At 35.6% G+C, this 27,068-nt stretch overlaps 1 protein-coding gene across 2 annotated transcripts; it reads left to right on the forward strand.

Moving 5' to 3' along the window:
• The first annotated feature begins 602 nt into the window (after positions 1-602).
• Positions 603-19,383, forward strand: LOC113228786 (neural/ectodermal development factor IMP-L2). Of its 2 annotated transcripts, none has more exons than XM_026462169.1 (7): positions 603-683; positions 10,405-10,574; positions 13,929-14,092; positions 14,472-14,637; positions 15,706-15,893; positions 17,363-17,499; positions 18,987-19,383. In XM_026462169.1, exons 2-6 carry the CDS (start codon positions 10,454-10,456, stop codon positions 17,492-17,494), a joined length of 771 nt encoding a protein of 256 aa, XP_026317954.1. In that variant the 5' UTR covers positions 603-683; positions 10,405-10,453; the 3' UTR covers positions 17,495-17,499; positions 18,987-19,383. The 2 variants fall into 2 exon arrangements, with proteins under 2 accessions (XP_026317954.1, XP_026317953.1); XM_026462168.1 differs by having other exon boundaries at positions 15,703-15,893; positions 18,987-19,381.
• The last annotated feature ends 7,685 nt before the right edge of the window (positions 19,384-27,068 follow it).

Consider the following 27,068-nt stretch of genomic DNA (forward strand, 5'->3'; position numbering starts at 1 on the left):
AACAAAAAAAGACTGTTGCTACTTTTAAAAATGGTGCCATAAGCTAAAATTTGATAGTTAATATATATATCGTATAAACAAAATATAAAAACATAGACATGCTTATTGTTTTACCAGCATTTATTGTTATTTACGATTATATGACTAGCGACTTTTTAGTTACACATAACCGACTAGCTGCAAGAAATACGGGCGTGTCAGTAGTTTTAAACGATATTACAGGCACATAATTAATACATAGAAATGCGTTCCACGAGAGTTAGTCGACTGCAAATATTATACTGTATTTTATGTAATATAATGGATTATTGAAAAAAAATGGAAAAAAAAATGTTTTTTTACAATACAAATATGGTGTGAAAAAAAGATTTTATTTTCATTTTTAAATATAAATATGTAACACTAACAGCTATCAAAATATGAACCGTATCCAATTAAATTGATAAAAAAAAAATTTAGTACAAATTGCGTCTAAATTCCCTAACACGTGTCTCGTAATCATCCCGTAAATAGAAGTCCACACGAGAAAACGCCGGTGTGAGCCGCGCCTCTGTTCGGTATAAAAGGAGAAACAAGCCATCTTTGGTCGTAGTTCATCAGATTCGCTCCGTGTGACACTTCCAGTGATCGTGCTTTGTGCATCTTTGTTTTTCGATAAAGATTTTTCTCGTCTTTTACAAGAGGTAAGTTTTTTTACTTTTATTTGATTAGTTATATTTTTTTGGGGGAAAAAATGTCTACGCTGTCTTATCGCTGGTATTTTTCTTTGAAAAACTTGTTATCTCTTCGAATATTTAACTACGATAATGCATTGATTGATGATGATGCATTTTTACGTGATTTTTTTTTCTTATTTGGATAGTTTAGTGCACTTTTTTCTGGCATTTAAAAAGAATTAAACTGTGATATTTTTCATCGTCAAATTAAAATTCTAAATTATTTTATTTGATATGTAACACAAAAAAAATTTACAATAAAAATAAACATACTTATCAGAAAGGACTACGGATTACATTAGCCCTGTTTGATATTCCGCCATAACCACTAAACATACACTATAAATTAAATGTCATTGACAGTCGTGCATCATAAATTAATCCTGTGTAATTTAAAGAACACATGAATTGAACTTCCAGTCATACTTTTTCTATAAAAAAACTGTTTTATCAAAAAGCATTCTCTTGGACATATTTAGAAGAACGCTGAAAAAAAATTGCATGATAACAACTTTCATATGAACCACAATCAAAATCAAAAGATTATTGAAGTCATTTTCCTTTTATATTTCCTAAGTTTAAAACTTATATTTAAAGTATTTTTATTGAAAAGTCTATTACCAAATTTAAGACTACGTGTTAGATAAAAGTGTATGGGAAGACAACATGAGTGTAGATTCCATACAAATATAATTCAAAATGTATTCTATAGCATTTAAGTTTATTTGAAAATAGGAATCCCTAGAGTTTCTTGCTCGTTGTTCTCAATGAAGTCGGCACGGTGACCGTTTACAGTTTTCAAGTGTAAAAATGTTACATAAGGAATAAATATGTAATTATTTAACTTTGACTTTGATTCTTTTTTTCAAATCAAACGTTCTGGTATACGTGACCAGCGGTTTGTATGAACATTGTTATCATAATTCAACCTTTTTTTAGTGTTCCCCTAATAATAAATAAACTTAGAAATTAAACCATTTTTCGAATATATATTTGTTTTTTCAAACAAATATAAATATACAGAATTTTAGATGCAAAATAATAGTATCATTTCCGATGTGTAACAATCGCGAAAACCTAAGAACTCGAAATTATAAACTTTTAAAAATAACTTCCAAAATTACATTCACCATTGAATAATTCTGACTGTACTAAAAATAGACTTGTCCTTCATAGAAAGTGGTCCTTGAGTCACCCTCCAATTGCTTCATAGTCGAGAATATATGATTTAGTTCCACTGAATGTTGCGTCAGCCTTATTTGACTTAGATTCGCGCATGGTCTCCGGTTAAATTCAAAATCTCTTTATTTCTTATGTAAACCAATTGCCTTTAAAAATGTTATGTTTTATAAGTCCATTGGCCTTTAGGAAGACTTTAATACATCAAACGCGATTCGGAAATATGAACAATCAAATTTCGAGACTTAAGTCTACAAAAATAAATATACATGTTGACATTTTATTGCTATCTTTTATCATTATCATTCATTAACTGCCTCCGTGGCCGAACAATTACTCTACTGGACTGCCACGCTAAGGTCCCGGGTTCGATTCCCGGGTCGGGTGAAATATTTATATGGCCTACATATATTTCTCTCGTGAGTTTAGGTGTAATTTGTAGATATCTTTGTGTGTGTCCATGGCACCAGTAACACAGGGTTCCCCTAGTGCAGGGCTATGAGTGTGTGAGTTATTATCATCATTATCAACTTGTTATACTGAGCACGGGTCTTCTCTAAGGAGAAGGTTTATAGTTTACCACGCTGCTCCGTTGTCGGTTTGAGACTTTACCTTGTGAACCTTCTTCTACGTGCATTTCATGACGATATTTTCCTTCTCTCACTGGTCTAGAATCAGATGATAATGCAGTGTTCTATACATATACTCGTAAATCTGCTAGGTACAGAATATTTTATATGAAACAATTGATTTTCTTTACTCGACTTTGTTGTTTTTTGTGAAAAGTACTGTCATATCTCAAAATAAATGTCACGCTGTATATTTATTTTTATGGACTTGAGTCAAAACTGATTTGTTCAAACAAAATTATGACAAGTTGTTTTTCATATTCAAAGCTTCAGTTTAACTTGCAGCGTTCTATATATGTTTTTTCTGTTATCTTACATCAGATTGAGCTGAAATTTTAAATAGTTTTATTTATTTTATATGTATTATATACTAATGAAAACGTTACAAAAATGCATTTTGACTCACTGTGATCTGTCTTGTGACATACATAGTTTTCGTAATTTTTATCATACAGTCCAATTCACAAAAACCGTCATAATTTAGCTATTTTGTCTGATTTCAAAAAAATATATATAATGTTGTAGAATATTATACTATCTATTCGATTCTTACAAGCAACTGGATTTTAGTACAACATATTATGGTTTTACACTTAAGTTTGTCAAAAAAATATTTTTTTAATAATAACTAAGTGATGGACGAAGAAGTCGTGCGCCTGATGGACACGCCTGTCCCTAACAGTTGCAGTGCCCCTCAGAGCTTTAAATCACAAAGATCTGAGGACCACTGCACCCAGTTGACAAGTCCCATTTGCCTGAAATTTCATCAGCACCCGTATCCTTCAAAATCGGAACGCAGTAATGGTAGCACTACTACTTGGCGGTAGAAATAGGAACCCTACTGCTCCCCTACTAAGGTATGCACCCCTTACCTTTTTAAACCGACTTCAAAAAAGGCAGTCCATTGAACTGTATTCTTTTTTGTATAAGTGTGCATTTAACCTCCATCTCACCTGGTGGTAAGTGACGATAAGGTGTACGACGTACAGTTAAATAATGCCTGTTCACTCTCGCCGTGCAAAGGCCCAAGTTGTGTTTTTTGTGTTATGTTAAGCAATTACTCCGATTTGTTAACCGATTTGGATGAGTCATTTCTTCCATGTAAGGAGATTAATAATACCATTCAAATTTGAAGAAAACATTCCACCTGTAAGGATAGCAATGGATCAAAAAAGATGGATCCGGTTATTGGATTTCACCCACTTTAGATTATTAAAACAAAGATCGAGCGCATAGAAAAATTTCTTCGACCCGGTAGAACTTGAACCGACAACCATGCTGCACCGTAGCATTGCTCTTACCAACAGAGCCACAGGTTAAGTTACCGAGCTGTCGAAATTCTCTTGTGTTTTGGTTACAGACCTTTCTACTGGTTTATCGGCTTTCGTCGCCGCTTGTTGTAAGAGCAATGCTATAATTGTATCACTTCAGTCATTTAGAACTTCTCTAATACAGGAAAGAATAAAATATTTAATAATGTAGTAAATATGCTTTTCAAACCATTTTTTAAACCTAAACAACGCCTTTCCAAGGCGTTTTGATCTTTTTCTTACAATATCTGATGGTAAGCTACACGCCTGTCTATAACAGTTACAGTGCCACTCAGAGCTTTTAAAAACAGAGATCTGAGGATACTGCGCCCGTCACCCTAAGACATAATTGAACAAGTCCCATGTGCCTGTAATTTCACCAGCACCCTTACCCTTCAAAACCGGAACACAGTAATGCCAACATTACTGCTTGACGGCAGAAATAGAAATGGTGGCAGTAATTCCCTGGACGAACTCTTTCACAAGGAGCTCTACTGCTAATAAACTGAACTACAGGGTTCAATTCACCACTCTGTATCCCTGAACGCTATATACATAAGATCTAAATGCCATTTAAATATGGAAGCGTAACGCTTCTTGCGAATTCTTGAAATATCCACAACTTAGGGGTGGACTCGCAACCTACGTCTAGTATTACGCTTAAAATAGAAGAGAAAACAAAAAAACGAATATGCTGTATTGACTGATGTGAAGTAGGAGAAAGATGTTTGTCAGAAACGTAGCAAGGGAGGTTCATGGTCTCTTCGTACCATACGTAGGAAAAATACTTTTAATGTAGAAAAATCTCTAAAGGCCGCGTCTTGAGTCATAGGAACTAGAAGGCCTTTCGATGGCAAAGCTCACATATTTAATGAGTCCCGACCCCGCCGTAGATGGGGTCATCTACGGTGGTGTCGGGCTCGGCCCGCGGTACGTGGTCGGGTTCAGATTACGGGGTGCGCTCATGCTCTTCGGTGGCACAGCGGTTAGTACTATAGGTGCTTGACGAGGTTCTATTTCCGATTTGGGCCAATTTAAGAAACGAACATTTCTGTGTTGGTTTTGGTCTAAGTATTCTGGGTATTGCCCTCATATTTATTGTTATTCTGGTATTCATAGTACAGGAAATTCGGCAGAAGTTTGGCATTTTTTCCCCCTAAATACTTCTCTTAAAGGAATCTAACAGAGAGACGATCGAGATACAATAACGCTATTAAGAATGTCATTTCCACTACATCGGGAACTATGCCCTACATTTTCACAATTGTGAAATTTTGTACTCGTAATCTATTACGCCTCTGTGTATTACCTGCGTACGGTGGCGTGCGGATGCTTCGGGCTTCGTCCTCCGCGGACCTCGGCCTACTGGCTCGGCACTCATGACTTTGTTTTAAAAATTAAAATAGCTCTTTAATAACTGCCATATTTAAAAAAGCTGCCGCTAAAAAGTTTGTATGGCAGCCATATTGAAAAAAAGGCGAAAAAACCCCTACCTGCAGGTTTTCAAATGAATTAGAGCAAATTGTTATAAACGCTTGTATGACGGCCATATTGAAAAAGATCATAAATTATTATCAAGCATTAGAGACCCCCACAAGCTAATGTTCAAAGGAATCACAGCAACAACTGGCGAACAACAAATTTTAACCACAACTTATTTTTTTAAATTGATTTTATCACGTAGTATTATAAATAAACAAAAACACATGTGGGAGGTATTATCCATTCTATGTGTAATTTCCTTGAAGTTAAAGTAAATATACTCCGTCTATTGTCGGATAACAAAATCAATAACGCTGAATTTAGCTACAGCACAGAGAATCTAATTATGCCATAAATCTAATTTCAGTACTGGCAACGCTGATAGCTTTTTACTTTCCCTAAAATAAAACCACTTTATATTCGGTCTAGCTATTTCGTGATCTGGCTTTATTGAGTGTAGTCATTAGGGATCTACGATCATTCCACACTTGAATGTCGTAAATATTCAGGATCAGAAACTTATATAGTATATATAAAAACAGCAGTATTTTCAAACAAAATTGATTTTAAAAAGAAACATCAGTAAATCAGCATTCCAATTATAACTGCACACAGTATTCACAAAACTATAGATTGTGCGATATCATGAACAAAAACTAATAAAAACAATATAGAAGAATTTTAAAATAGAAGATCTTAAAACTAGGTCAAATGAGCCGTTTAACGACGAACGTTTTGAATGCGGGAAGGCTATCACGGAATATATCATGGTTACAACAAATATTACTTACGAAAGCTTGAATAGCAAATAATTGACGTCGGCGAACTAAACGAGTTGGCACCGTTATGCCGATCTTATCCAGTAACATGTCACCAAATCCACCATTAACTATTTTGTGCAATGTACATAAGTCACTGGTAACTCGATGGCGGGCAAGGGTTTCTACATTAAACTTATTAAGTCTGTTTTCGTCTCGACCCAAGTCTACTGTGAATTCGTGAAATATTTTTTTGCAGTGCCACTCAGAGCTTATAGACTTAAGTTGAAAAGTCACATCAGCCTATAATTTCACCAGTAACCTCTTCAAAACCGAAACGCAGTAATTCTCACATTGCTGTTTGGTGGCAGAAATATACAAGATGGCAGTTTTCCGTGTTTTCTGTTTTTAATTTGCTCAGATTGTTAACTAAAGACGTAAAATAATTACATTTTAAACGTTCTGGTTATCACTTTGACTGCGAGAAAAGAAAACAGTAATGTTAATTAAATAAAAATTTGCCTAAAAACTACTTTCGCGCTATTTCAGTTTACAAAGACAAAAGAATTTAAGGTATTTTATAATGCAAAATTCTTTATTTAAAATTGGCTGCCTGCTGTTTACCAGGTCGTAAAAAAAGTGTTTTAAAAGTACCAACTGTTGTAGTTTGCGAAGCACATAATTATAATATAACTGCAACATCTGAAGATGAGAGATAAAGAAGTATAATAGTAATTCTTGTTACAGGGCGTTTTACAAGTCCAATAGACATCTAAAGGTCAATAAAACTATGTTAAATAAAAAACAAACGACGATAGGACTTAATAACTTTCACCATTGCGCGATTTTTAGCATTCTAAAGCTAATATTTTGTAAAACATCTAAATTCTAAAATATCAAACTTTATCATGTCCTTTTACTGACAGATATATTGTAGGGCGAGAAGAAAACATTTGAATCGTGGGATTTTTATATTTTTTTCATAAATAACATGTTATAATGACACACACGTCTGTCACTCATTCGGCTAGGGCTCATTGAAAACCAGCATCACAGCCTAGTTTTGGCTGTGACTTTAGCCGAATGGGGTCCTTTTGTATACGCCACAGCAATATTATGCTATTGGAAATAGTGCAACTTGTTGTTTAAACTACGCTTTGTTTTGTTTTTAGTTTCTTTGTCTTTTTTTAAATGTGGCATTGCAATAAATGCTTTCTATTTCTATTTCTTATATAATTAGCTCCGTCACCTAACGTATGGTCTTAGATATTTGTTACAGCCAAGCACAATGCTTGAACCCTGTCTTTGGTATAATAAAACACATGTGATCATCAGTAAGTGCTTTTATCACATGATGGTCATAAAAGTAATACGGACCACATGAAATTGTGTGACTATCTTATTTGAAACATAAAAAGATTTAGTAGCAGTAGAGCTTCTTGTGAAAGAGTTCGTCTACGAATGAACTGCCATCTTAATGTTAAGGGCGCTGGTGAAATCAGGCACGTGGAACTTGTCAACGTATGTCTCAGAGTGACGGGCGCAGTGGCAGTGCCCCACAGATCTTTGTGATTTAAAGCTCTGAATGGCTTTGTAACTGTCCCTTACTACCAGTCGATCAACCTGTCCGTCTCGTCATGTCGTATATAGTTTGAAATAGAGTGTAATATTTGAAAAGACAAACCGTTTTTATCACATTACTGCAATCATAACGTAAATTGAGCACCTGCATATTGGGGCCTCACAGACGTAACGGTCCGAGCTAGAATTCCGGAGACAATCTATTTTGGAATGACTCAACCTTCTAAAACGTACCAATAAGATAAATGTACCTTTTTATATGGAATTCAAAAATAATAACACATTTTTCTTTCTAATTGATGATCGGAGTGTCAGCGTACGTAATCTCTGGTGTTACCGTGATCAATTTGCAACCTAGACTTTATGTACATTCTTATGGTACCACAACATAGAACTGCAGCTTTTCGAGGTAGTTTCAAATACTCGGCCTCAAAGTGCTGGAATAATATTCCACCACCTATACGCAACGAGACATCCAAACCCAAATTCAAAGCACTGTATCGGCAACACCTACTCTAACTTCAAAAATCTGTGTAGTGTATTGTTATTCTTTAACGTAGTCTGTCTAGAATCGAATTTTGTTGTTGCTTTGATCTATTCTTAGTATGTGTATAATTATATTATAATACTAAATACATTACACAACATTAAATCCTCTTTACAGTCATAACTTACACCTACAGCTGTAATTATATTCACATTTGCTCATGCACTTATATGCTTATATGTTAAACAGGTTATTTTAGATGCACTATTTACACTTTACTATGTATATTATTATTGTCAATGTATAACTTTACTCGTAGTCGTAAACCAGCGCCTTAGGAAACTTTGGCATATGCTGAGTCAGCGCCGCTTCACTGCTATGACAATCATGTTTTGTTTTTTCTTTTATGCGTAAACTGTATTTGTGTTATATCAGTGAATAAAGTGTTTATCTATCTATCTATCTATCTACATTTTATGACCATGACTTTTGACCCTATTTTGATTTTTTTTTCGGTACCTCGGTTCGTTGATACAGAACGACGGCGAGATAGACCGGAACGTTAAAAACATAATTGAAATTAATTACCTCAGAAACTACAAAAAAAACTTCGCGTCCAAATTACCTCAGTATCTTAAGTCGAAAGTCTTTTACCAGTATGTGTTGCCAGTGATCACATATGGTTCAGAAACGTGGTCCCTCACTCATAAGAAGGTTCAAGGTCACTCAGCGGCCAATGGAGAAGCGATGTTCGGTATTTCCCTACATGATAGAATCAGAATTGAAGAAATCCGTAAGAGAACTAAGGTAACCGACATAGCTTGATGGGCGGGGCACATAGCTAGGAGAACCGATGGCCGTTGGGGCGGAAAGGTTCTTCAATGGCGACACTCAGTGGGTTGGCCCCCACCAGGTGGACCGACGATCTGGTAAAGGTTGCGGGAAGCCGGTGGATGCGGGCAGCGCAGGACCGATCGTCGTGGAGATCATTGGGGGAGGCCTTTGCCCAGTAGTGGGCATCGTATGGCTCAATGATCAATTAAGAACAAGACAGGTGCAGGATGAATGAAATGACGATGGGTCACAGGCATGGCGAATGCCCCTTATTAGGCTAAAGTGGAAAATATACAGGACCGTGATTAGACCTGACGTACTGTATGGATCAAAATGTTGGGCGATTAGAAGGAAGGATTAACTAACTATTAATTTTGAGATGGTTATGTGGAATGGCGAGAAAGGATGAGATAGGGAATGAGTCGGAAAACGGAATTCCAGATTCCAGAGACGGAAAAGATGAGGAGTAGGTTAGCATGGTATGCACATGTCATGCGGAGGGAAGAGTGTCATGTGACGAGAACAGTGTTAGCTATAAATGTGGAGGGATATAAGGAGAATAACATAGGTAAGAAAGGTCTGAATATGGAAATGACGGCTGATACCCCTATCAGAGTGGAAAAAAAATACATGTGATGCCAACCCCACCTAGCGTGAGATAAGGACAGAAAGAAAAAGAAGACTTTTGACCCCTACCGAGACTTTTAATGAAAGGTTAACTACCACTGGACTTTGAAACGGTGGGGGGCTTATATTGACTTTTGACGTCAGTGTTTATATCACCAGAGTAGACGAAGTCAATTATATAACACACCCGCAGTTATAAAGCGATCTAATTAATAACAATAATACTTTATTTCAGAAAAGTACCCGTAGTGTGTTAATAAGAATTAACAACTATGTTAGTGCTTATCGAGTTCTTACATTTTCGCGATTGTTACACATAAGAAATGAAACAATTTTTCCGGATTTAAATCGCGTATGTTTGTTTTTTCAAACAAACCAACATTTCGGGCCCTTTACAGGTCCCATGGTTGATTGAGGTGGTAAAGCTCCGAATGGCACTGCAACTGTCATGGATAGGCGTGTCGCTTACCAACAGGCGCACGACGTGTTCTGCACATCGCTTGACATTATATGAAAAGCAGTCGTTATAGAACTGGCCAATCATGGCGATAATGGTCAAATACTCTTGTTTCTTGCGCCCAGCAGTGGACTATAGGCGTGGCCGACTATTAGCCTCGTAACGTAATAGATACGTACTTTCTTACGCTCACAATTTACAAGAACACCAAAACCGCGTCTTTATTTATTTAATCTGCATTTTAATAGAACACAACATCTGTTTAATGCCTTTAATAAAAACTTTACACAAACTAAAACAGATTTTTTAATACCGTCTAAAGTTATGAATGCATTTTGTTTCAGACGATAACTAACTTACAACTAACGCCATCTATAGTCGAGTAGCTGTACAATGTTTTCGATACTTTCGCTTCTAGTCACCGCGGCGCTGATGTCGCACTACGGTTTCCAGTCATACGCCGCGATACTTGATCGCCAAAATATTAACTTGGATAACAATTTACAGGCTAATGGTGAGTGGAATTAATTATATTGTGTTACATCTTATTTTATAGCGATTAAGACCTATTTAACTTACAAACGTTGAATATATTTTCGTGTGAGAACGGTAAAAAATAATCACTGTGTCAACCTGCCTGCCAAACGTGGACTTCACACAGGAGAATAAAAATCGGTTCTCACTACTCAAAGTATATTGAGAGAGAAAAACGCATTGAATTGGAGAATAGCAAAATCAAGTATTATAATAATTGATGCTTATAATTAAATTTAGGCGCTATCTATTAATGAATCTTCATGAGTGAACAGCCACCCTTAGAGGTGGATGATTTTCTTCAAAATTAAAGGGGACCATAATGGAGGTACTCTCTTTCCAACAAAAATTTTGGAGATGACAATACATTTCCTACATACATACAGCAGTGGGATTGTTTGGTTTGGTTGATCCTTGCTTTAGCCAAATACTGTGTCTCAACAAAGAAGTTAAGAAATTCAATTTTATTCAAATCTAGATCGCAAATTTTTGAATTCCAATACTTTATGAGAATTAGGACCAAATATAAGAGTGACTTGAAGGGATTTCAACATTTACGAGAGATAGTTGGCATAAAATATAAATTACCATTTATTATGTAAATCATTTGTCACAAAAAACTCAAGAATTCTTTTTTAATTAACTCATCGTCCAAACTAATTTTATAAATGCCAAAGTAACTCTGTCTGTCTATTACATCTTCACGCCTAAACCTCTGAATCCATTTTGATGGCTTTAGGTATGGAGATGGAGACCTGGGAGATGGAAGCTATGTTTTATTACAAAAATAAATCTTAAAGCGAGTGAAATAGAAAATGAAAGTTTGTACAATGAACCAACAAAACTATGACGAATTGTCTCACTGTTGATTGTAAAATTTTACAATTATATCTTTCTTAGTAAAATAAAGACCTCCAAAGTCTAACCTAGTAAACCTATTAGCCAAGTTTTATTTGGATCGATAAACGGGAAGTCTCCTAACTTCTTTTTATGCTTTCGCTAAGTCTTAAGATATTAACACTACTTGTTTTTGTAAGTGGTTTTTACTCTGCAATAATTTATTGTGTATGTAGTGTCGGTCTATAATAAATTGTGTACTTACTAGTAAGTTTTTCGCATGTTAGTTTTCTGATCATTTATTGGTGTAACAATTGTTGACTGACCAAATAAATTAAAAAAAAAAGAAAGTGCGACAAACCGGATTCATCAACTAGGGTTAGTTTGCCACCCTTAGAGGCGGATTATTTTCTTAAATTTCATATAAAACCAATACTTTCCAACAAAAAAGAATCATCAAAATCAGTTATCATATCATAGATTTCTCATAGATGGCGCTACGGCCAAAAAGTCGTTGAAAAACCAAATACAAAGATACGATGCAAGCACATAGAAAAATTCGTGAGATCCGCTGGTTCGTTCCGTGGCTTAGTCGGTATAGCGTCTAGCACGGTAAGCTAGAAGACATCGCTTCGAATCCAGCCGGATCGAAAGAATTTGTTCCTGAGTGTTCGACCTTTGTGTTAATAATTATAATTCTTGGAATGTCAACCAATATAACTGAAATATAAAGGGTTTGTTTCGCAACTATTGGTGCTAACAGTCGGCTCACTCAGTTGGTCCTATAAAAGAATTAGGATTTCAAATTACTTTTTACCCAGAACTCCGCAGCTGGCTTCATCGACTTGCTAAATTCCGTCCGGCTCCTGGGGCCATTTTAAAGTAAAATTGAATGTATAATTTAATTTTTTGCATACATATTCGAAATTTCAGTATTCAATGTTTGTGATATTCGAGAATGAATAGTTCTTTCCCTTGTTAGGTGTCATGACTTGAATCCAGTCAGCGCTTGTCTTTCTAATTTTTGTTTTTTATGATACTAAGGAAGACTTGAGTATGATTTCACTGGAAATACGACCCTAATAGCAAGGACGTGAGTAAGATTTCTAGTGCTTTAAATCATACTCAAGTCCTGATTTGAGCATTGGGTTGCTTGGCGGCAGAAATAGGTAAGGTGATAGAACTTCCCTAGAAGAACTCTATCAATAGGAGCTCTACTGCTACTAATACGGTATAATAATTCTTCTTATCATATCGATGCCATACATTATAATCCTTGCCATGGTGAAAGGGTTTACCAATCGGCGTAAGATACTCGCCGATTGTTCTGGACAGCAACTCTGCGCTATACGTACAGGGTCAAGAGCACGTCAAGCTTGACACTAAAGGTTTAAATTTAACTCTATGCCGCTTGCAATATGAACGGTCCAAAGTCCAAAGCTTGATGTGCTCTTGACTGTACAAGGGGTCGCCGATATCCGTCCTAAACAATTACTGTCAAATAAATAATAGGCACTCGACTATATTAAAAGACATAATGCGAATGAAGCTTCATACAAGACATTGTTTTTTAATTTGATCGAGTTTTACATTTTTTTATAAAATATAAATGCGCATTTAACCTCAATCTCACCTGGTGGAAAGTGACGATGAGGTCGATAATGGAGCATGCACACCTAAATAATGCCTATTCACTCTCGCCATGAAAAGGTCCAAGTTATAACAGTAGTCTGCAGGCAGGGAATTCCTCTCCATAGCCGTTCGCCATATAAATGTGGAAGCGTAACGCTTCGTGCGAATCTTTGGAATATACACAACATAGGGGTGGAAGCCAAGCATACGCCTAGTCCCCCGGTGATAGAAAGGGGAAGGCGGTATTAAATCGTGCAAATACATCGCACACTCTCCGTGATATATCCTGTAAAATACCGATAAGCAGGCAACTCTACGGCGGTGTTCAAGGCTTTGCAGCTTCGCCTCCACTAATTCCGAGTCATTTATAAGACTCTTGACACGATTGTCAACTGAATCCAGTGGCCAGTTGATATGTAGCAGAGCCATCCCAAAGGTGGCAGCAGCACTCCATGTACGACCGGATTTGTGCTTGGTACAGCTGAAGCAACTGTCCCGGTATAAAGTAACGCCTCACCCTGGAAAGGATGCCAAGCTTCCTTGCTGCATTTTTGGCTATGGATTCATGGACTTTAAATGTTTCGGACGGATAACGGACGGAGAATAGGATGGACCCCGAGAAAAGTAATGGTACGTCTGGTGAGGAGGCTGCTTTCGTGCACCCTATTGTAACAATTATCTACCGTGATCACCGGTATTATATCGCACACTTGGAATAATAAGGCGCTGAAAACGACAACGACATAAAGAGTATACCCCCGGTCCAGTGCTCAAAAAAATAGTCTCATTTACTATATGTCGGGAATATCTAAGAACTCAATAACCTAAACACGGTTCTTTATAGTCAACTTTTTTCTATTTACAGTAGTACCACCTCGCAAGAAGACCTTCGTGCAACCCTACGTGCGAATCAAGGGCATGCCGGAGACCATAAACCTGATCCGCAGTGAGCCAATTGCGTTGGAGTGCCAGGTCTACGCTTCGCCTAACCCTTACGTTAGTTGGTTGAAGAATGGAGATCCGATTGATGTAAGTTTTTGATCCTTCTTTGGGAATATGTAATGTCCAAGGACAAATCAAGACTGTTGGATGCGAGACTTGAACAATCACAAAGCTAGGCAGAGAGATTGGAATCATTTTACAAAATGAATGAATGAAATGAATGAACAAAAGAAAATTTATGGAGAAAATATTAAATGAAGAAGTTTTAAAAAGAAGAGAGAAATCCATGACAATGAGGCCTGTAAAGTTCCCGAAAAGTTGATTTGTTTGAAAAAACAAATACACGCGATTTAAATCCGGAAAGAGCTCGATATATTTTATCTATTTCAATTTAGTTACTCTATAATATAAAGTGAGAGTTAACGCATTTAACATCATGCCTAAACAAATTTATATTGTTTCACAGCAATTCGAAGAAGAGTCTAATGAGATATCAGCTGTCCAACCGTTCAGCATCGCGCACATGACTGCCAAGTTAGTGGTGTCCACGCCTCGCGACGGAGACGTCTATACCTGTGTTGCAATGTCGGGTGTCAATCAATTGAGTTTATCAACTACTGTTTCCGTACAAGGTCAGTATCATATTTTTAACGTTCAAAGATACACAATTTTTGCAAAAGTGTAATAATGATTTAATCGCCTGATGTTTTTGTAAAGGCAAATAAATAAGTGATTGTTTTGGATAAAACACTTTTGTTAGGATTAATTAAGAATAGTATTTTAGTATAGAAAAGTATCTGTTAAAGGTATAGTGAGTGTAGCCGTCAGACCCGAGTAGAAGATGTGGAGGATATCGACGAGCTCGTTAAAGGAAAGACGATTTAACTTGACTGTAATATATTGGCAATAGGTTATTGGTTTCATATGGAAGTACAATTCAAAAGTGAACTCCTTTTTTATCTTTTTTAGTTCGTACAAAAAGTTTGTTAAATTGTGGTAGAGATGAAATAACATGTATGTGATGTTAGTTGATTGGTTCAAAATAGAACCCCTGGACTACGTAATGCCCTTGATAAGCGTTTGGTCACTGCTTCGAAAGTTATATTACATTTTATTACTAAAATTCTGTTGCGTTCGCAACAGTGAGTTCGGAAACTTTTTTTAAGATACCGAATGACGGGACGAATAAGTCTAGCGCCTGTGTTGCAGTGCCACTCAATCTGTGGGGCACTGCCACTGTGTCTATCGCCCTGAAACAAAAATTGACAAATCCCATGTACCTGCAACTTAACCTCTTACGCTTCGCTAGACGAACTCTTTCACAAGGACCTGAACTGCTACTGTATTAATTATTATTAATATTTTAATAAAATTATTAATACAAAGACACTCAGAAAAAAATCCTTCGATACGGCCAGATTCAAACCTTAAATAAATTTAAATACAGTGAATAGCGACATCTCTAGCCGGGACTGGTAGCTGTAAAGGTGTCTAACTGGGTTACGAAATACTTTCATAGATTTCTCGTATATGGCGGCTAAAAAGTCGTTAAAAATTATATACGAAAATACGAGAACAAAGACATAGAAATATTCGTGAAGTCTGCTGGTTCTTTCCGTGGCTTAGTTGGTATAGCGTTCAATTCAGTTCAATAAAAAACATTAATTATTTTGTTAATTATATGCTTCAATTTCCAGAAGATCCAGACCTAATGCCACTAGATATCGTCCCGCCCATGAAGCCGGTGATAACATCTGTATACAACGAGGTGATCCAGACTGTGGGCACGAACATCGTGCTGCCATGTAGGGTACACAGTGACTCCAAGGCGCAGGTGTATTGGGAAGATAACGGCGATAATGTTATTTACGGAAACTCGAGGTTCCGGGTAAGTAAGAACGGCTATGAAGTGGAATTCCCTGCCTGCAGACTTGTTCCCTGAACCAAGGCAAAACAAGGCATTATTTATGTGTGCATGCTCTATTGTCGACTTCATCGTCACTTTCCATCAGGTGAGATGGAAGTCTAATGCGCACTTAGTTTTTAGTATAAAAAAAGTTGAAATTGAAATACAGTAGTTGAACAAGTAAGCAAGTACAGGTAATAGCTCGTCAAGCTAAGTATATAAACAAATAAAGCACACACTCATAGCCTCGCACTAAGACCCTGATATCACCAAGACCCTGTATTGCGGGTGCCATAGACACACACATAAACAACCACAAATTACACCCAAACTCACGAGAGAAATAAACCATTCGGCCATGAAGGCAGTCAAGCTCTAAACTTTTGTTGAAATATCGCCTCCAATGTAACGGAACAAGATCCGTCAATGTGTTGTCGTCTGTACGTAGGTGTGATGTCTATAATAAATACAAATAAAGATATGTGGTAACCATAGACGCAACTGTCAGTCTTCCAAATATATTTTTCTGTCCACTAAACCTACTGACAGATCCCCTAAAAGGTGTTGATTATAATGAATAAACCACGATTAGTTAAAAAAGGGTGCGTTTTAAAACAAAATTACAATCTGGAGCAGGCGCATGAGGAAATTCGTAAGATCTGCTGACTCCTTCCATATCTCAGTTGGGAGAGCAATAGCCTTGGGAAAGCAATAGTCTTCTCCTAAAGCTCTATGTGTAACACCTACCCCAAAGTACCTCTAAATTGTTGTGTGTAAGTATACACACAACAATTTAGAGGTACTTTGGGCATTTTTGGCAATTGTCATAGAGTATCGACGAACCGTACACTATACACGCAAGGCGTCTATTGATTAGAGTGTAAGGCCCACGAAATTTGTCATTATTATGAAATTGGTATAATCCAAACAAACCATAGAGATCCAACAGTGGCTGACTCATCTGGAGCTAGTTCACCTGATTCCATAATCCGACTGAACCAAACTCACTGGGTTTGACGGATAGACTTACGCCGGATAATATTATAATTCAGGCCTTATAGGCCTACAAAAAGGAAATTTCGAATTTACTCAGATGACACTGTTGAATGTACCTTTGCCTATTACATTTAATTTTTCATCTGATGATGTAGATATTTTTTGAGATGATTTGCATGACCACAGAAGCATATGTCTTTTCTGTGTTTTTCCATTCAATTTATTACTTTCTGTACACAACTAGATCCCATCTATAAATAAAAAAAAGTAATTTATTGCTCAAATATAGAAAACTGATCTCAATTAATATAATTACACATACACTACGCAAAGCCTGTCTCGTGGGTAACAACTTCAAGACTGGATGTACAATATGATATTATATGCGTTTAAAGGATCAACACACATCTAACCTTGCCTAACGACACAACTCATAAGCATCGTAAATATTCCAGATTTTATCATCTGGCGATTTGCTGATAACGGGCCTGCGATGGGACGACATGGGTGTGTTCACTTGCACGGCCAAAAACATGTACGGCAAAGACTCCGTCGGCACTTTCATATACCCAGCAAAGGCGTCTTAAAACAGGTAAGTTACGTCTAAAATTTCTTTCACATAGAGGAAGTTTTTGCAAACTGTATTCGCTTATTTATTTATCAAATATCGTGTAGAAATATTTACTAGCAGTTACCTATTAATCTTACCTATTTCTGTCGCCAAGCAGTAATGTTAGCATTACTGCGTTCCGATTTTGAAGGTAAGGGTGCTGGTAAAATGCCAGGCACTTGTGACTTATCAACGTATGTGACAAGCGCAGAGTCAGTGCCTCTAAGATCTTTGCGATTTAAAGCTTTGAGTGGCACTGCAACTGTTATGGACATGCGTGTCACTTACCACCAGGCGCCCGAATTGTTCGTCCCGTCACTTGTTATTATAAAAAAATTTCGAAAACGCTCGAATGGAATGACACTCATCCCTTGGAGTATGTCCCGGGCTTCTTACACTGGTGAGGGACGCCACGTGTGCCGACACTCTTGCCCCATCCCATCTCTAGTACACCAGCAAGAAGGCTGGCTCCACAGTTGCGCTGGTGGAAGGAATAAAGAGTAACAAGTAATAGGACCTCGGCTCCGACTACTATTTACAGCCTTTGGAATCGAAACTCTTGACTCTTGGAGTCCTGATGCCATTCGTCTGTACAAAATTTTATTCAAAAAATAAATAAATTGTCCGAGAAACCCTTGCTAACTTGCCAAACGCATTAGCGTAGTTATACAAAAGGGGATGCCATCATCTAGGGCATCGCGAGTTCTCAATTTAATTCATATAATTGAATCCTAGTTTTAGTTCACTTCGGACCAGAGTCTGCTACTTTATAAGTCACAAGTTCGTCCCCACATGGAATACTGCTGCCATCTTTGGGCGAAAGCTCCCGGGTGCGAACTTAGACCCTTTTGACGCGGTTCAACGACGTGCTATGACAATTGTTGACGATCCTGTGCGTATAAACTATATTGAATCACTTTCTTCGAGGAGAGACTATGCCTCCCTATGGCGGTTATATCGCCTGTACAATGGCCAATGTTCTGAAGAACTGTTTGACATGACAGCAACATTTTGTCATCGCACCGGTCGCCACCTGTACGGTTTCAAAGGAGCTTCCTCACACGTTCGATTAGGTTGTGGAATGAACTCCCTATCGGGGTATTCTCGCAGGAATACAGCATGGAGTCGTTGAAAAGGGGTTTGAGAAGGGTTCTAAAGGGTTGGCAACGCGTTCGTAACGCCTCTGGAGTTGCAGGCGTTCATAGGCAACGGTATGACCGCTTTTCATCAGACGGGCCGTATGCTTGTATGCTGCCTACTTAATATAAAAAGTAGCAAGTGTTGAAACATTGATTGTACCTTACCTGCATATTTTATAGGACAGAAAATATGTATCAAATAGAATAGAATTATGGTCTTTAGGCTCATTACATTGGTCTTGAATAGTCGGAATGGTGACTTGATTTCTTGGAGTACACTGTTTTGTGCCGGGAGTTTTTTAAATTTTAACTTAACTTTTTTGTTTACAGATCCCTCATTTCAAAATCAAACCGACTAAAGTTACCCGCCGAGAAGAATATCGATGTTCCTATAAATAAGTGTACCTATATAACTTAAAATACTTATTAAATTATTAATTAGACTTAAGTTTAATACACATTTTTAAACGGGACGTGAAGCTCACGTTGTTTCCCTAAGTTGTTCTGTACTTAATTTAAACTTATTTTTTAATTAAGTTAACTATTCCGTATTTGACAATTTCTATTTGTAACAAATTACAGTAGGCGAGATATTTTTTTAAAACTTTTAACAAGCTTTAATTTAGCCTAAAATTTAACATTGTGACTTTATAAGTATACCTTATGTCGAATTGACTTCAAAGTCACCAGGGGGCTGACCAGAGACGTAAAAAGGCAATTTTTTTGGAAATTACTCATTTTCAGGTTAATTTTCTTCATCTAATTTCGGTGGCAATTTTTATCATTTAAGTATTAGGGTGTATTATCGTGAAATATTAAGCAATATTTCAGGATTCATGATAATACTCTGCAATATTTAAATAATAAAACTAGCCACCGAAATAGAAAAAACTGAGCTGAAAATTGCCCAAACATCAAACATTTAATTCATAACTTTTCCATTCAAACCTGAGACTTGTCACACTTTTCAAAATAAGACGACATTTTAGAGTGATTTATTTTATATTATAGAAAACTATCTCTATCTTTCATTCCAAAGTTTCCTTAACATGTTTAATTCAAAAGTTTTCATTCTTCATTGTACACGTATATCATAAATTTAAAAAAAAATGGTATTTTGTTGCTTCGGTGCAGAAATTCTACACAGAGTTTATATTATATGACTGAAAATCATAATCGTTTTAAAGATCTGCGGTAACCCCCTGAAGCGTAAAAGTCTAATGACAATACAAAAAAGAGATGTTTTAATCTTTCGCTTCTCAGTTTACGCGAAATACGTACAGGGTAATTTTCAGGTTGGTTTTCTCTACCTAATTCCGGTGGCAATTTTTATTACTTAAGTACTACATTTCAGATTACTGCACTCGAATATTAAATAATTTTTCATGATAATATCTGGAATACTTAAATAGTGAAAATTGCCACCGAAATTAGGCAGACAAAACTAGCCTGGGAATTACCCTGCACACATTTAAATAATAATATTAATCAATCTGTTGTAAGTCACTGTTGTGCAACGATTTGTTGGATCTCAGGGCATTTATTTTACGTGAAAATTTAAATTATATAAAATTCAATATTTAAGCAAAACATATTATAAGCTTCTTCCTTAATAATAAAGTATAACGAATTGGCGGCCCAACGTGTCATAAAAGACTTCACGAGTTGTAAAAAGCTATTGTACAAAGATACGAAGGCCATTAATATTATATTTTATTTTTATAATTTAAGAAATATACTTGTGACTTAATACGTATTTTAATTTATGAAATCGTGAGCTTGATGTTTTTTTTATTATAATAGAAATAAAATAAATAATAAAATTATGTGTTACATGTGTAATGATATTGTTCCCTGTGATTTGAAATAATAAATGTTTTATTAAAGAATCATGTTTGTCTATACACTTACAATACACTGGTTTCTACAAATAACATTCGAACGAATACCGAATATTGTGCCACTATTTTCGGAATACCAAATACCACAGACATATATCTAGTAGACGCCGCAAGTACAGCAATTTGTATGAAAACCGAGCGTGCCACATTTTATGTATCCACCATGACGTCACAAGAACTATTTAGTGATGGGAAACCTCCTTCCGCGCTAAATCGATTGATTGAACGGATTACACGTATTCCGTTCAATTAATCGATTCAAGTATTCGTTGATTACAAGTAGTCGTGAAATATTAATACAGTAGAAAAATACCAAAACAAGATAGTTGTGATAGATGTCCTTTATTAAAAGTTGTTCTTAAGAAATTTTATTTACTTAATAAAATAAACTTTAATTTTTCATCAACTTCAAATATTAAAAGTATTGTCCTTGATATAATATAAGCTTATTATATAACTGTCTTTTTGTAATAGAAGATCGTATCTATTGACTTAAATAAGGAAAACGCACGTCAATATATGAACTTGCAACTGCCTTAATTAAATTTACTAGATGGTTTTTCGTCGGTGATTGATCAAATTGGTGCATGGCAAGACAACAAAAAATGTTACTGCTGACAAAATATCTAAAATTTTACTAAAGTAACTTAAGGTTTACTTAACCCATATATGCCCGTAACTATTTTAGTTTTCGATTTTTGTTATTTTCGGATATAAATATTAGAGTAAATGTAAATAAAAATGGAACTGAATTATCAGTTTTGTGTAAAAAATACTGGAAAATGGTTTTTAGAGCTGGGTCACTAACGACCCACTGGGCACATACCTGCCCTTTACAAGTTTAGTAGAGAATTAAAACTAATTGATATCAAAGTGAAAATAGCTTTATTGTAAATTCCAACTATTGCTACTTTTGATGGAATAGAACAAAACATTTGTCGTGTAATCCAATGCCACATTTTTTACACCATTTTGTAGTTTTACTTTTGCATACAGCACAACGTTTTCTTTTTTGTTTCATCAGGATCATGTCATCAGCTGAATAAGCACGGATAGAAGAAAGAATCTGTATTGGTGTAAAAGGATTTGAAGGATCTGGCATCACTCTCGGCATTCCATAAATCATTAGAAATGTCCTGCTTATAGATAGTCTAAATTCCAAAGTGTCTACAGAAGCACCGTAAGACTTAGCTAGAAGGCTGGCATTATTGACGGCTACATCCACCGGCTATAATAGAATCGACATGTACCACGTGGCTGAGATATCTCATCTTCAGGAAGAGAGCTTCCTCTTCACTTTCCTGAAAATATTGCCCTTTATTGATGACTAACTTTGCGGGTGCCTGAAGTTGAGCTCGATTCAGTCGATCTGGATCATTACAGTCTTCGGCTCCTGAGTTACAATAAGAATTTTGGCCATCATTTGGTGGGTCAACATAAATATCCAGATGACCTACGTTATCCTCGTCAGCAAATCTGTTTAGTTCCTCCAGAATTTCGAAGGTAGTAGGCGCACGTCTACTCCTGCAATAAAATATCAATAGGTCAGACATTTGCTCAAAAGGTCGTTAACGACCCATTTCAGTTATGCAGAAAATAAGGAAAAAAATAGTGATTTATAGGATTCAAATAATTTAAATACATAATACAATTATGAATCGATGGGAATCTGCCAAAATATTAAGACCTTAGCATAAACAAATAATAAATACTTACATTTCTAATTCTGGAACCGGCAGTCACAATCAGAATTTAGCAACTTTTAAAGTCATCAAAATAACTTACCGCAGAAAAATAATTCACGCGGCGGTAGACAAAAACTAAGGTATGTTTATAACGTATCTTCTACGTGATGTCAAATGTCGCTAACTACCTTAATTTTAGTACAAACAACGATTTGGTCATCCGAGAATAAGTGGGTCATTAATGACCCTTTGGGCATATATGGGTTAATGTCGGCTTCGTGTAAAGTTTTGATTTGATCATGATTTCTCGGATCTCTAACTCTGCTACTCAGCATATTTGGATAGCATCTTTGGTGGGATAAAAAAATAGACCACCTTCGTCCTCGTTCTGAAGCGTAGAAGCGGCAACTAAGTGTTTTCGTCCTGAGTTTTGTAAAGAAATAAATAAAAAGCTACAGCATGTATGACCCTCAGTTTTCAAAGGGAACTTACCAAATCTGGAAAACTTAAATTTACGCGTGTGCTTTGTATACGAATATTTAGTAAAAATGTATTTAAATATGTTTACCAAAAATAACAGATCATCCTACCTATTATTTGCAAACCAAAATAAAATAAGTTTTCGAAAATTAAAGTAATAAAACTGAAGTGAAATAAACAATTATATCCATTATTAAGATTTTATACATTAAAAGTAGAAATTTGAAAGTTTCATTACCTTTTCTGTTTCACTATTAAATATTATGTATTTAATAAATGGTATTTTGCATGCCAATTTTCGTGCGTTTAAACAAGTCGAATAGTTTGGCCGAATATGCGACTATTCCACGCCAATGCCACGCTCCTGAGGCCGAATATGCTGTTCGTTGCAACACGAGTAGACTTATGATTAGTGTACAATGTTCTGATAGGACAGTAGATAAAGATAAGGACTTAGTAAATTTGAGATTTACCACTTTTTTTTCTGAACGATATTTTTATCCACCATTAAATAATGATTAATTAGCAACGATTATTCATCTAGTCTACGTATATATTCGTTAAAACTTTTAACAGTAATCGACACTAGAACCCTACAATAGCAATGTAGTCGTTCTCTCACTGAACCATCACTTCACATGGTAGATTCGCACAATTCTGGTTCCCACGTTCCAATTGAAAGTTCGAAAGGTATGCTCCGATATGGTGACATTTTAACTGCTTACTGTGCGTTACAAGATTCATAATTTACACAAGAACATTAACTTAAAAAACTGCGGAATTTAGATAAGTGATAATCACTTGCATTAATGGCGAAATAAAACATTTTGGAAAACTCTAAATATGTCATAAGAGTCAATACAACCTCAAATGGCTTTGGTTCGTTCATGATTTAGAATAATAACGCATAGAATGATAGTTTCATATCAAACGAACTGTCACAAGTGAGGCAAAAACCAAATTCATGTAGGCTAGTTTTAGTAGTAGGTTAATTTTCGGTTTTAGTGAATATTTATATAAAAATACAAGTTGAAACGCGTTACTTCCTTGTGGAATGTGATGTTAGTATCCATTTTATGTTTGTCTGACGTATTTTTACACTCATTTACCACACATTTCGTAATTTTTAGCTAAAATTCTTGATCTGTTCGCGGTGCAAGTTGACCTTGAGCACTGAAGGCCCGCCCGCTCGTGTAGGCCCTTTTGACGCGCTTCAATTTGCCTCACTTAGCGTGTGCGGACTAGGTTTCTATGCGTTATTATTCTAAGATTCATGGTTCATTCCGCACAACACAGTGACAGTGTTGAATCAACCTTTTTAGAAAAAATATATAGTAAAATTGAAGATTACTATGCGGTGTGAAAACACGATTCGTAAATAATTTCACAATAGAAAAAATACACAATCTTACCTCGAAATTTTACAAGAAAACCGCTATATTCAATAGCGGTTTTCGTTAACGGAGTGTACATTAGATATTTCAGTAAAGAAGTTACTGTGATTACGTACAAAAAGACATATTTCCAAAATATATCCTGTTAAAGTCAGGAAACCCTTTCCTTTGTACATACTTCTTAGAGAATAGTCACTGGGTTTACTATAGATTATGCGTAAGCATCGTTTTTGTATTGTGAATATTTTAACCGCATAGACAGTTTCCCCAAAAAATTACACCATACATTAGTAACGGGTATACGTTCCCGTAATATGCGTTTTTTGCGACTTCAACCGACGCTACATCGACCAATACAGATAAAGCGTAGCAATAACTACCAAGCTTGTTATTTAGCACATCTATGTGATGTTTCCAATTTAAGTTTTTGTCTATAGTAATACCATGAAATTTAGTATTATTTACCTCATCAATAACGTCATTTTCACAAGTTATGTGTAAATCTAAGTAATTTTTTTTGTAGCTACCAGACCTATATAGGCATACTATTATTGTTTTCAAGTCAGTAATATTTACCCCACAACACTCGAAATTCTCCTCTACAGCAAATTCAAATTCAAATTCAAAATAATCTTTATTTCATAGGTAAGCATTATTACACTTGAAATCGTCACAATGGTTAAACTCTACCGCTCATTCGTAAGGCAGATTCCCCTGAGAAAGAATGAGCAAGAAACTCTAGGGGTTGCTCTTCGTTAATAACATTTACAATATTTTTATTTTTTTATTTGAAACATCAGAGATCGAGACTACCTCCATGAGCTAAACGGGTTACTACTACGGATTTTTGTCATCCAAGTACGCAGAAGGTGTATAATAACAACAGAAAATTCATGTAACCATTCCAGTTTATAAAAATGTACAGTTTTTTAAGGAAAATGCATACTCCACCCCGTCTTTGATTTTTCCTGCAAAAAAACTGCCATTTCTGACTACTGATGAGTTCTTCTCGAATGATCCTAAACAGCACGTTAAAGCCAACCCGAACCTATAACCATCGGAACCTTTTATTTGCCAATATTAGCGCATTATCGCCATTACGACGGTTAGCCTAAACCACGGTTAAACTTAACCTTTGTCAAATGTTACCCGGTCAGCGGCGTGCTTTGAACACAGAGAAAGCTTGTGAGTAGAGCTTTTAAGCTCGACGACATAAATTCAACTATTTCTAACTCTAAAACCACTTTGTTATAGTTTCTTAAATTAACTTTAGGTTTAGTTTAGTTCTGATATGTTTAAACTTCATTGAACCGACTTGAGTTAAATCTAATGTAACTAAATTATATTTAATTGTTATTTAATATTGAGTTTAATAGTTATAATAGGTAGTCAAGTTTTTGAAAGCAATGTTTCTTGCTTATGGAAATAAGGTAATGTCTTCATGGAGCGGGGTGTCCTATCTACAATATTTAAAATGCTTTCCCTCTGCATCACGTAACCGTTGTATATTCTGCACATTATAAATACATACATAATCTAATTTAAGAATACAAGAATATTATTCGCTAAAAAATGTAGTTACCAATAAAGGTGTATCGATATAGCATGCATTTACAGTTAAATTTATACAGCATAAATAACAATTAGAGAATTTAATTGTAAATTACAAAAATAGTCGATGTCAAATAATGATTTATTCCATACGTAACATTTTTACACTTGGAAACGTCATTTTTTAAGCTACTGCTCGTTCACTGCGCTGACCTTCCTGAGAAGAACGAGCAAGAAACTCTAGGGATGGCTCTTGTCAAATAAACTTTATGGGATATTTTTTGAATCATAATTGTGTGGAATCTAGATTCTTGTTGTCTTTCCATACTTCTTTATCTAACACATACTGTTCAATTTTGTAATATGCCTTTTCAATTAAAATACTTTTAATGTAAGTTTTAAACTTAGGAAATGGTAATCTTAATATATGCACCGGAATCTTATTGTAAAAACGGATACAGTTCCGCTTAAAAGAATCGTTTACCTTGGTTAAACGAAATCGTGGTACCATGAGTTTGGATTTAGTTCTAAGGTGAATATTATGATATCTACTTTCTTAATGAAATTATGTATATTTTTACGGGCATATTTGAGCAATAAATTGTTAGCATTAAACCAATAAACTACCTTTGAGAGTGTGTCGTTAGTAAGTCAAAAATGTAACAAACATTATTCAAATTCAAAGGGTCCACTGAAAATCAGCGTCACAGCCTTTTCCCGGCGGTGACATTAGCTGAGTGGATCCTATTACATACGCCACAGCCGCACACATCTACTTAGTATAACAATAGTGTTGACTAGCTTTGTGGTCTCTTAATTACTTATTACTAAGATTTTATTTTTAATTCATTTTCTTTAGTTTTTTTTTGTTATTCTATTTTCTGTTTGTTTTAATTTTGTTTTATTTTTTATTTTTTTTATTTCTTACTGTGTATTATTGTGTTGTGGCGTTATGTAATAAATGGATTCTATTCTGTTCTATTCTAAATTTAATATTTTATGTTATCAAGCAAAAAATCATCAATATTGTTGTAGCATTGAGTAACAAAATTATGCAATTTCATTTTAAATTGCCTACAATATTGAAATTCTTTTACAGCATCCGGTAGTTTATTAAACTTAGACTTAGTTTGTACTTGTTTGTTGTAAGGAAATAATGATTTTATTATTATTATTCTGTAAATAACATTATTTATGTAGTCTCTATAGTTTGTTGTGTGCTTAGAATGTGAGCGTCGCCTTGGCTGTCGTCGGCGTCGGCGCACCTTTCTTCCGATCGGATGCGATCGCATCGAATCGAAGGGCGGACCGGGAACGTCACGATTGGTCGCATTTATTTGATTATATATTCCCATTGCTAACATATATCTATAAACTAGGACACACAAATGCCTGATATTC

The sequence above is a fragment of the Hyposmocoma kahamanoa genome, unplaced genomic scaffold (assembly GCF_003589595.1).
Source record: "Hyposmocoma kahamanoa isolate Upper Pololo Valley unplaced genomic scaffold, ASM358959v1 240, whole genome shotgun sequence".
NCBI lineage: Eukaryota > Metazoa > Arthropoda > Insecta > Lepidoptera > Cosmopterigidae > Hyposmocoma > Hyposmocoma kahamanoa.

What these genes read in the sequence shown, in the direction of transcription:
- LOC113228786 (XM_026462168.1), top strand. Translation starts at nt 10,454, where the DNA reads ATGTTTTCGATACTTTCGCTTCTAGTCACCGCGGCGCTGATGTCGCAC. An exon ending in AGAATGGAGATCCGATTGAT is followed by an intron (nt 14,093 to 14,471) that starts GTAAGTTTTTGA and finishes ATTGTTTCACAG; the next exon opens with CAATTCGAAGAAGAGTCTAA. An exon ending in AACTACTGTTTCCGTACAAG is followed by an intron (nt 14,638 to 15,702) that starts GTCAGTATCATA and finishes TTCAATTTCCAG; the next exon opens with AAGATCCAGACCTAATGCCA.